The sequence below is a fragment of the Engystomops pustulosus genome, chromosome 2 (assembly GCF_040894005.1).
Source record: "Engystomops pustulosus chromosome 2, aEngPut4.maternal, whole genome shotgun sequence".
Lineage (NCBI taxonomy): Eukaryota > Metazoa > Chordata > Amphibia > Anura > Leptodactylidae > Engystomops > Engystomops pustulosus.
The window spans coordinates 11454256-11465929 of record NC_092412.1 but is presented as its reverse complement, the minus strand read 5'-3'; the positions used below and the strand labels follow the sequence as shown (position 1 = coordinate 11465929).

The 11674-nt window shown below is 45.4% G+C and overlaps 2 protein-coding genes across 2 annotated transcripts; both read left to right on the top strand.

Moving 5' to 3' along the window:
* The first annotated feature begins 2983 nt into the window (after positions 1 to 2983).
* On the top strand, positions 2984 to 6200 carry LOC140119893 (uncharacterized). Its single transcript, XM_072139328.1, has 2 exons — positions 2984 to 3899; positions 5331 to 6200. The coding sequence occupies exons 1-2, from the start codon at positions 3432 to 3434 to the stop codon at positions 5496 to 5498; spliced, it is 636 nt and encodes a 211-aa protein (XP_071995429.1). The 5' UTR covers positions 2984 to 3431; the 3' UTR covers positions 5499 to 6200.
* LOC140116892 (uncharacterized) lies at positions 5804 to 7567 on the top strand. Its single transcript, XM_072133324.1, has 2 exons — positions 5804 to 5948; positions 6178 to 7567. Exons 1-2 carry the CDS (start codon positions 5804 to 5806, stop codon positions 7179 to 7181), a joined length of 1149 nt encoding a protein of 382 aa, XP_071989425.1. The 3' UTR covers positions 7182 to 7567.
* The last annotated feature ends 4107 nt before the right edge of the window (positions 7568 to 11674 follow it).

Below are 11674 nucleotides of genomic sequence, written 5' to 3'. Positions count from 1 at the left end.
GGTCCCTCCATATAGTGTGTGTGCTCCTGGAGCATGCTGGGAGTTGTGGTCCCTCCATATAGTGTGTGCGCTCCTGGAGTATGCTGGGATTTGTAGTCCCTCCATATAGTGTGTGAGCTCCTGGAGCATGCTGGGAATTGTAGTCCCTCCATATAGTGTGTGTTCCTGGAGCATGCTGGGAGTTGTAGTCCCTCCATATAGTGTGTGAGCTCCTGGAGCATGCTGGGAATTGTAGTCCCTCCATATAGTGTGGGTGCTCCTGGAGTATGCTGGGAGTTGTAGTCCCTCCATATAGAGTATGTGCTCCTGGAGCATGCTGGGAGTTGTAGTCCCTCCATATAGAGTGTGTGCTCCTGGAGCATGCTGGGAGTTGTAGTCCCTCCATATAGTGTGTGTGCTCCTGGAGCATGCTGGGAGTTGTAGTCCCTCCATATAGTGTGGGTGCTCCTGGAGCATGCTGGGAGTTGTAGTCCCTCCATATAGTGTGGGTGCTCCTGGAGTATACTGGGAGTTGTAGTCCCTCCATATAGAGTGTGTGCTCCTGGAGCATGCTGGGAGTTGTAGTCCCTCCATATAGAGTGTGTGTTCCTGGAGCATGCTGGGAGTTGTAGTCCCTCCATATAGTGTGTGTGCTCCTGGAGCATGCTGGGAGTTGTAGTCCCTCCATATAGTGTGTGTGCTCCTGGAGCATGCTGGGAGTTGTAGTCCCTCCATATAGTGTGTTTTCTCCTGGAGCATGCTGGGAGTTGTAGTCCCTCCATATAGTGTGTGTGCACCTGGAGCATGCTGGGAGTTGTAGTCCCTCCATGTAGTGTGTGTGCTCCTGGAGCATGCTGGGAGTTGTAGTCCCTCCATATAGTGTGGGTGCTCCTGGAGTATGCTGGGAGTTGTAGTCCCTCCATATAGAGTGTGTGCTCCTGGAGCATGCTGGGAGTTGTAGTCCCTCCATATAGTGTGTGTGTTCCTGGAGCATGCTGGGAGTTGTAGTCCCTCCATATAGTGTGTGTGCTCCTGGAGCATGCTGGGAGTTGTAATCCCTCCATATAGTGTGTGTGCTCCTGGAGCATGCTGGGAGTTGTAGTCCCTCCATATAGTGTGTGTGCTCCTGGAGCATGCTGGGAGTTGTAGTCCCTCCATATAGTGTGTGTGCTCCTGGAGCATGCTGGGAGTTGTAGTCCCTCCATATAGTGTGTGTGTTCCTGGAGCATGCTGGGAGTTGTAGTCCCTCCATATAGTGTGTTTTCTCCTGGAGCATGCTGGGAGTTGCAGTCCCTCCATATAGTGTGTGTGCACCTGGAGCATGCTGGGAGTTGTAGTCCCTCCATGTAGTGTGTGTGCTCCTGGAGCATGCTGGGAGTTGTAGTCCCTCCATATAGTGTGGGTGCTCCTGGAGTATGCTGGGAGTTGTAGTCCCTCCATATAGAGTGTGTGCTCCTGGAGCATGCTGGGAGTTGTAGTCCCTCCATATATTGTGTGCACGCTCCTGGAGCATGCTGGGAGTTGTAGTCCCTCCATATAGTGTTTGTGTTCCTGGAGCATGCTGGGAGTTGTAGTCCCTCCATATAGTGTGTGTGCTCCTGGAGCATGCTGGGAGTTGTAATCCCTCCATATAGTGTGTGCTCCTGGAGCATGCTGGGAGTTGTAGTCCCTCCATATAGTGTGTGTGTTCCTGCAGCATGCTGGGAGTTGTAGTCCCTCCATATAGTGTGTGTGCTCCTGGAGCATGCTGGGAGTTGTAATCCCTACATATAGTGTGTGCTCCTGGAGCATGCTGGGAGTTGTAGTCCCTCCATATAGTGTGTGTGCTCCTGGAGCATGCTGGGAGTTGTAGTCCCTCCATATAGTGTGTGTGCTCCTGGAGCATGCTGGGAGTTGCAGTCCCTCCTCTGATCACTTACCTCTTCTCTCCTCCTGCTCCTATCCACTAGTCATGTGACCTGGGAGTGTGATGTCACTGATGGGGAGGGGCCTCTTGGTCACCATTCACTAGTCATGTGACCTAGGAGTGTGATGTCACTGAGGGGGCGGGGTGTACATGTGCAGTGTGTAGTTGCTCCTGGTAGATTTTATGTAACCGGAATAACCGGAATAGAGTGTCCTGCATTGAGGAGAGAAGAGGTAAGTGACCAGAGGAGGGACTACAACTCCCAGCATGCTCCAGGAGCATACACACACTATATGGAGGGACTACAACTCCCAGCATGCTCCAGGAGCACACACACTATATGGAGGGACTACAACTCCCAGCATGCTCCTGATCTGTCACATCACACATGTCATGGACACAATTGCTTCATATAGGGCAGTGATGGTGAACCTTTTAGAGACAGAGTGCCCAAACAACAACCAAAATCCACTTATTTACCGTGAAGTGCCAACATGGCATTTTAAGCATCTACTTACTGCTATGTGTTCTTCCACTTCTTTCAATCGTATCAGCCGCCTAATGCCACTAATACAGTTGAAAGAAAGAGGGCAAATAGCTTCTCTCCAGGGTCTCTCTGTACAGGAAGAATGGAGGGTCCAGCAGCGTGACCTCCAAAGATAAGGCAGTTCTGTCAACACTGTTAAAATAGCAGTATCTCTTACGTTGCCTGTGACTGCAGAAAGATTTGGTGGATTTGGTCCTGCAGTGATGGCCGGAGTGCCCACAGAAAGGGCTCAGAGTGACACCTCTGATATAGAGTTTGCTCTTAGTTCTTGTCATGTTTCCTCAGGTTCTATAGATCCAGGACTCCCAGAGGTTTCTCCTAATGATGATCCTTTCCATCAATGATCCACCAGGGATCCGGGAGAAGGACAGAGAGCAGATGGCGGCCAGGATCCTGGAGCTCACCCTGGAGATGATCTCCTTGATAACCGGAGAGGTGAGAGTCTCCCAGGACACGGCTCTTATCTCTAGGAATAACAGCGGGAAATGACTGGAGAGGTGAAGGATTCTTAGGATCTATGTAGTGATCAGTGTCTCCCCATACACAGGATTACACAGTAGTGAAGAAGTCGTCTGGTGAGTGTGTGACCCCCCGTGTGTCAGGAGGATGGACCCAGAGCCCCATCACCGAGCCTCCACCTCATTCACTGATACATGAGCAGAAGATCCTAGAACTTACCTCCAGGATCACTGAGCTGCTGAGCGGAGAGGTGAGCGCTGCCGGGAATGCTGGGACATTGTACAATAACACAAGGGAGGGGTCTGGGTGATGACTGTGTCATTGTGGGTGTCAGGTTCCTATAAGGTGTCAGGACGTCACTGTCTATTTCTCCATGGAGGAGTGGGAGTATATAGAAGGACACAAGGACCAGTACAAGGACATCATGATGGAGGACCACCAGCCCCTCACATCACCAGGTAAGAGGAGACCTTCCTGATTATAGAGGACAGAGCAGGTGTGAGGTCACCTCCTCCATCATCTCATCATCACATATAGACAATGTATCAGTCACTGTGTATATTTCCTATAGATGGATCCAGTCAGAGAAATCCACCAGAGAGATGTCCCAGTCCTGGAGATTCCCGGGATATTACACAGGAACCAGAGAGATGTCCCAGTCCTGGAGATTCCCGGGATATTACACAGGAACCAGAGAGATGTCCCAGTCCTGGAGATTCCCGGGATATTACACAGGTACCAGAGAGATGTCCCAGTCCTGGAGATTCCTGGGATATTACACAGGAACCAAAGAGATGTCCCAGTCCTGGAGATTCCCAGGATATTACACAGGAACCAGAGAGATGTCCTAGTCCTGGAGATTCCCAGGATATTACACAGGAACCAGAGAGATGTCCCAGTCCTGGAGATTCCCGAGATATTACACAGGAACCAGAGAGATGTCCCAGTCCTGGAGATTCCCGGGATATTAAAGAAGAGCCAGAAGACTACATCCCTCTGGATCGTCAGGTAGGTGGAGCTGAGGTTCCTGTGGATGTGATGAAGCTACTTACCTTCCCCAGCAGCAGTGGGTGGAGGGTCTGGCAGAGTATAAATCCTCCTCTTAGTATCTCTGAGGAGTATTATTAGAGGATGAAGTTGGAGTAATATGACGGATCAGTATATGACCTGCAGGTCTCTGTCACATGACGAGGCGTCTGGATACTTGTAGTGTCACACATCTCGCAGGTTAATTGTATTAAATAGATAATTTCCTATGTTCTAGTTTTTCTCTGATCTCTCAGAAGACATTGAATGAGAATCTGTTATAGATGCACATGAGGTGAATACATGATAACATCAGTTTTCAAGGTTCACAAATTGTCTGGGCATCTCACCTGAGCTCTGGGACCGAACGGTTCGAATCTCAGTTTCCACTGCAGATTTTTAACCTTTTCCGTGCCGGGCGCTTCTGGCAATATTTACAATTTTGACATGTGTAGATAAAACCAAAATTATAGCATAAAGAATTATACTAAGCCCCAACAAACCATATATTTTCTGAAAGCAGACACTCGCTCCGTTTTTTACATTCCATTAAGTAGTTTATAGGTACAGGCGCCTTCATGCAATTTTGATTAATCTATATATTTTACATGAGCAACCTGGCAATTGCATTTGTCCTGATTAACAGATGAACGCCAATGCCACCCTCGTGCAGCTTTGTGATAAGTTCTGGTGTTAAGATGTGGCCACAGTAGACGAAAAAATGGAATTCTCATCCTTTCACTCCATTACACAAGAAAACGATTACTCCATATATGACACTCGGAATGTTCTGGGGAGCAGAGGGTTAGAGGAAAACTAACAGGTTGGCTTTTACTTATTGATCAACGATCATTTCTTTATTACGATTGTAGCGTTGCAGTAAAACATGACTTGTAAAATTATGCTAATTAGCCTTAGGTGCTTCTGTGCAAGTTACACAGGCTGCTGGTGCTCTCTCGGCTCCTAGTTATTCACACCTCCAGCCTGCGACGGTTACCACCCACTCCCTTCCATTTCCCTGTCTGAGAGCCCAACATCACTGGGATTTTCACCGCAACGGAGTGTTTCAAGCCTAACGAAGATATAATCCTGGATCAATAAGCAAACGCCCGTGTGTGAGGAGATGTCAGGTGCTGCACCGGCAGTACTGATATGTGTTTTGTATTTGTCCTCATTGCCCATCAACTACTACTAAATGTCTATGCCTTTTATTACACATGAGGCTTGTACAGGCGTTAATGCGACCTCTGATCTATGGGATGATATTATTAGTCGCTGTGGTTATTACTGGTTTCTATTTCTGATCCCGTCTCCTCCTGCAGGAGATTATTCCCCTTAGTTCCTGGTTCTGGAGGTTTCTGTCCATCACTTGGATATAAGAGAATCTCTGGAGACATTTCCTTGTTTTCTCAGGTCCTTCATGTTGGATCTTTCCAGGAAAGTTGTGGTGGAAGGAGGAGCGGAGAGGAAATCCCCTCATCAGTGACAGAGGAGGGTAAGAGCCTTTCATGTATCTTGTGGGTTATTCTTCCCTTATACATTGCAGGGAGAGGTCACATCCAGGGGAGGAGATGGAGATGACATAGACACCGGCTCATCTGTCTCTGGTCTCCTCCAGAATGATCAGTCAAAATTCAGTAAAATTCAGAAATTTAAATGAGGGGTCTGCTTAAAGGATGATCTGAACAGCAGGATTTTGGGGTCAGAGTCCGAGTTGTGAGAAAATGGACCACCCCTGTAACCACAAATACACTGGGTATGGAAAGTATTCAGACCCCATTAAATTTTTCACTCTTTGTTTCATGGCAGCCAATTGGTAAGATCATTAATATGCCCCCATGTTGACAAAAAAAACTGAAATGAAATATTATTGCTTATTTATAAACATGAAAAACTGCCACAGTGACCTGGGGCTCTTCTACTCCAAGGCTCTTCCCCCACAATTGCTTAGTTTGTCTGAAAGAGTTGTGTTTGTCCCAAGATTATTCCATTTAAAGATTATGGAGGTGACCATGCTCTTAGAAACCTTGAGTGTGACAAAAAAATTTTTGTAACCTTGGACGTATCTGTGTCTTGCCAAAATTCTTTCTCGGAGTTCTTTTGGCAGTTCCTTAGACCCCATGATTCTCATGTGCCCTGACATGCACTGTGAGCTCTTATATAAGTCTGACAGAAAACTGGCGCAAGGTCCGTAGTGAATGTGTCCCTGTATGTTACTAATAGAAACTTCCAATACTGATTTCTTGGTTATATTTTCCAGGAGATGAAAGTACAAGAGGTTCCCATGGACGTCCCCCCTCATCTCCTTGTGGTGAAGTAGAAGATAATCAGTCACATCTTTCCACAGAGGAGGGAAATCATGGAGAGAAGAGGAAGTTTTTGGAACCAAAATGTGAGAAGTCTTTTAGTCAAGAATCAAATCTTCTCATTCATCTTCACAGTCACCGAGAGGAAAAGATTTATTCATATTCAGAATGGACGGAAACCAATAGCCAGAAATTGAGACCTGATAAACCTTTGAAAATTCACCACGTTCAGCCATATTTATGTACTGAATGTGGGAAATGTTTTATCCGTAAGTCACATCTGGTTCGACATGAGAAAATTCACACAGGGGAGAAACCATTTTCATGTACTGAATGTGGGAAATGTTTTATCTGTAAATCACAACTTGTTGAACACGAGAAAATTCACACAGGGGAGAAATCGTTTTTGTGTAATGAATGTGGGAAATGTTTCAGTGATAATTCAACCCTTTTTCAACACCAGAGAATTCACACAGGAGAGAAGCCATTTCCATGTTTAGAATGTGGGAAATGTTTTACTCATAGATCATATCTTGTTGTCCATCAGAGAACTCACACCGGAGAGAAGCCGTTCTTGTGTTTAGAATGTGGAAAATGTTATACTCAGAAAACAACTCTTGTTATCCATCAGAGAACTCACACAGGAGAGAAGCCATTTTCATGCCATGAATGTGGGAAATGTTTTGCCTCTAAATCATTTTTACTAAAACATCAGAGAACACACACAGGACACAGGCCATTTCCATGTACTGAATGTGGGAAATGTTTTCTCTATAAATCACATCTTGTTCGACATCAAAAAATTCACACAGGGGAGAAGCTATTTTCATGCCCTGAAAGTAGGAAATGTCTTACCTCTAAATCATTATTACTAGAACATCAAAGAACACACACAGGACAGAATCCATTTCCATTTCTGGAATATGCGACAAGTTTCACGGAGAAATCACATTTTTGAAGACATCAGAGAACTCACACAGGAGAGAAGCCATGTTTATTGTCATTTGAAAACCCATCGGTTTGGGATGACTTACAACATACACTACCTGCACTGCTCTGCTCCTCACCTCGTGTCTCATTTCCCCTATTATATGGATTTCCTTATTTAGGATGACTCCTGCTGATGTCTGCAGTATATAGTAATAATAAATCTCCATATAGCGGGTTACAGATCATGGGGGACATATACAGACAATAACCCTGGTTGGATAGAACCATGTAATGAGGGCCCTGCTCACAAATTGTCAGAACTCTTTCTATAACGACCTGTTCTAGATAATCGGCCTGTGTATTTGTACTTCTGTTCACACAATAAATGATTTCTTAGGTGACTTTTACATGTTACATATCTCCTGTTCACCAGTGCTAGTACCAGTCATCCCCTTTCTCCAGCTTCATCTTGAATAGCTTAAGAGTCAGAGCTAGAGACTCATTGGGGGTCATTTACTAAGGTCCCGAATCGCTAATTTTCGCCGGGCTTCCCGAATATTACCGCTTTGCGCCGTTTTTCCCTGAATTGCCCCAGGTTTTTGGCACAAGCGATCGGATTGTGGCGCATCGGCGCCGGCATGCATGCAATGGAAATCGGGGGACAGGGCCATCAGAGAAAACCCCGAATTTTTTTTTTTTAAAAAGTGTCGCTCGACACACGCTTACCTGCACCAAGGATAGGATAGTGAACTCCGGTGGACTTCAGCGCAGCAGTGACACCTGGTGGACATCAGGCGCACTACCTTAGAGAATCGCCGGAAGACCCGAATCCTCGACGGAGAACGCGCCGCTGGATCGTGACAGGACCGGGTAAGTAAATGTGCCCCATTAACTCTACAAGAGGTATAGCCTCACAGGATTTCCTGTGCTTGGGCCGACAGTTTCAAAAGGTTATCCTCCACTTTCAGACAAAGGGTCATATAAATCCCAGACCAATATGTCAGTTTATGGACAGTAATTGAGTCATGATCCATGTCAGCCCAAGGCCAGATAGATTTTTGGAATCGGGCTAGCCAGGGTAACGCGTGGCTGTTCTAGCATTCTTGGACACAGAGATATACATATCTCTAAATGGGAGCACAGAAAATGGGTCATGTCTGGTAACAATATGATCCAGGGATTCACCCGGATCCAATGAGACCAGAACCCTGACCCTATGGGACACATTTACTTACCTGGTCCTGTCGCCATCCCCAATCCGGAATGTCCAACGATCATGCACTGTGCCGCGATTCACTACGAGCGTGCGGCCGATATCCTGCATGTGTCACTTCCCCGCTCAGGTCCCCGGAGTTCACCTTCTTCTTCCTGGTGCATGTAAGTGCTTTGGTTGTGACACATATTTGTATATTAAATGCTGCGCTAAGTCAGAATCAGTCGGATCGTCCGGCGGCATGCCCCCCCACTTCTGTCGCATGAAAGCCGGCGCGATTGCACCAGAATACGATCCCGTGCAACACAATCCCCTTCTAAATACCTGTGCAAAACCCGAAAAGTTCTAAAATCTGACAAAAATACGTTCTACAGGACCCTTAGCAAATATGCCCCTATAACTTCCCATTAAGAAGCTAGAACTCCTCCAAGGTCCTGGATCTTATCCCAGGTAAAAGGGTTCCGAGAGCCCTCCTTGGGTTGAAGAGGTGTGTCTGCACATATTATAATCAGAGCAGTGGAGAGGTAGGACAGCAATCCTTCTTGTGAAGTGGATCAATTTGTGGTGGTGCCCGGAGAATACATTCCCTAGATCCCAGCCTAAGAAAAAGAGAAGACCACGAGGCCAGGGAAGATTTGAAACTGACTCCTCTGATGAATCCTCAAGTATTGCATCCTCATCGGCTTTTTTAGGACAGAGAGACAAACCCACAAAAGATATAGGCGGGGCGGTAGGAAGCATGAAAGAACCCGCAAAAGGATACCCTACCCGCTCCAAATTACCCCCGTCCGGGAAGAAACCTCCGAAAGAATAGATCTGGACAATAACTTGGTCATCAACATCTCCTCTGTACAACTATCCGATACTGAATTGAAAGTTCTCAACAAGGGACTGTCGTTTGCACCTCAAAGCAAGGTAGACTGGTTTAAATATGAATGCGATTTATTTTCTTTCTTTAGACGCATTAGACTAAAGGCTTTTTTTGCTAATAATATCAGTGTGACCAATACCGATATTACGGATCATCTTCAGAACACACATAGACCTGATTGTATGTTTAAATCGAGGGAGGTTGGCTTGTCCAACCCGAGTAGATTTCAACCCCCACAGGTATCTAACGCTGTTGAAACCTATATACAAATTGTCAAGAATAAATTTAATGATTTAAAGTGTAATACGACACAGCACTTGACCCAACCGAATATGACCTCAGAAGAAATTGATGCCCTGAACACACTGACGATCAAACCAGCCGACAAAGGCGGGGCGATCGTGGTGATGGACACCACCCAGTATGTAGAGGAGGCCTTACGCCAACTAAATGATACAGAAGTTTACACCAAATGCTCACATGACCCTAAATTTGATATCTCCAAAAAAATTGGTAGTAGATAATGCATATGCTATAGATTTGATAGATAGCAAGCTCCATGCATTCCTCTTGACACAACATCCTATCACACCGGTCTTATATTTACTCCCAAAAGTTCATAAAAACCTTAGCAATCCCCCCGGCCGACCCATTGTAGCCGGTATGGGTTCGATCCTCTCACCACTATCCATGTTCCTGGACAGAGTTTTAAGAAAAGCAGCCATTTTAACCCGCTCATATGTTAGGGACACCACAGATTTTATTAATAGGCTCAGTACACTGTCAATAGGAGAGAATGACATCTTGGTTTCCTTTGACGTTGTAAGCCTATATACGAGCATAGACCATGAAAAAGGAGTAATGGCAGTGGCAGACGCCATAAAAGATTGGCAATTGGATGCCCATGGCAAAGAGTTTATTATTTCCCTTTTGGAAATAGTACTCCAATACAACTACTTCCTCTTCCAAAATGAATTTTTTGTACAAAAACGTGGCGTCGCCATGGGGTCCAATGTGGCACCCACATACGCCAATATCTACATGGCATGGTTTGAGGAAAAGTTTGTGTACCCATCCAGCCGTTTCCACCACGTGGTAGGCTGGATGAGGTACATAGACGATATATTCTTCATATGGAAGGGAAGTGAGGAAGAATTGTCATTGTTTGCACAAGAGATTAATTTACACATCCCTGAGCTACAATTCACCATGGTAAATTCAAAGACATCCTTACAATTTTTGGACACAGTAGTCAATATTAACAACAATCAACTTCTTACTGACATCTATACCAAAACTACTGACAAAAACAGCCTACTATTACATAGTAGCAATCATCCAAAAAATATGTTAGACTCACTACCATTTAGTCAATTGCTTAGGGTACGCAGAATTGTGGCCGAGGAGGAAAAAGTGGACCTAAGACTGGACTCTATGTGCACTAAATTTGAAAAGAGGGGGTATCCTCGCCCCTTACTGACCCGTACTAAAACTAGGGTCAGGGAACAACAAAGAAGCACGTTGTTACAACATAAACCCAAACCAGTGGAGGGCACTAAACGTATTCCGTTTGTGTCCACCTTCTGCACAGCGAGCAAAAAAGTAGCAAATATTTTAAGAGACAGCTGGTCTGTCATTCGGGACTCTTTTCCTAACATACCTGAATTCCAAAATCCCCCCATGATGGCATATAGAAGACCTAAAAATCTAGGAGACCGCCTGGTACATGCTGACATGCAGACAACAGTGAAGACAGACTGGTAGAAAGGGTCGCTTCCCCTGTCTAAATTGCTGCAATTGCAACAATATGTTAAAAGGTGACACATTTAGCCATCCCAGTACTGGGAAACGATATCACATCAGACAGCATTACACATGCTTATCCTCATTTATCATTTATGTGATTCAGTGCCCATGTGGTCTACTATACGTGGGTGAGACTACACAAGAATGCCGTTCACGGATTAATCAACATAAATCGACTATCAGAACATGCAAAACTGACTTACCCCTTCCAGGCCACTTCACGAGAAACCAACACCATATTTCACAACTCCGTTTTCGTATTATAGATGGTGTCCAAAAACATCGTAGGGGAGGCGATAGGGAAAGGGCATTAAAATGCCTCGAACTCCAATGGATATATGAACTTAATACTCTGGAACCATATGGGCTAAACAGAGAATTCAAGATGGGTGGTGTCATCTAGGTCCCCAATTGGTATGACTACATTCACTGTCTGTATTGTACTTTGATTTTTAAGTTTTGTGCCCAGTGACTTAGGTTTACTGTGATCCCCTATGCTTTGGGGATAATTCTATACTTCACGCATTACTGAGTCTTATTCAATTACTTTCTTTACTTGTTCACAGATTGATTATGTCACTTCACTATGTATAAGCTTTATTCCCCATGGATGCACGTCTCCTTTTCGATC

Bases quoted from the DNA above. Each gene is read 5' to 3' on its own strand.
- LOC140119893 (XM_072139328.1), top strand. From the start codon at position 3,432: ATGTATCAGTCACTGTGTATATTTCCTATAGATGGATCCAGTCAGAGA. The intron at 3,900-5,330 runs GTAGGTGGAGCT...TTGTTTTCTCAG, and splicing joins ACATCCCTCTGGATCGTCAG to GTCCTTCATGTTGGATCTTT.
- LOC140116892 (XM_072133324.1), top strand. From the start codon at position 5,804: ATGAAAAACTGCCACAGTGACCTGGGGCTCTTCTACTCCAAGGCTCTT. The intron at 5,949-6,177 runs GTGTGACAAAAA...TATATTTTCCAG, and splicing joins CATGCTCTTAGAAACCTTGA to GAGATGAAAGTACAAGAGGT.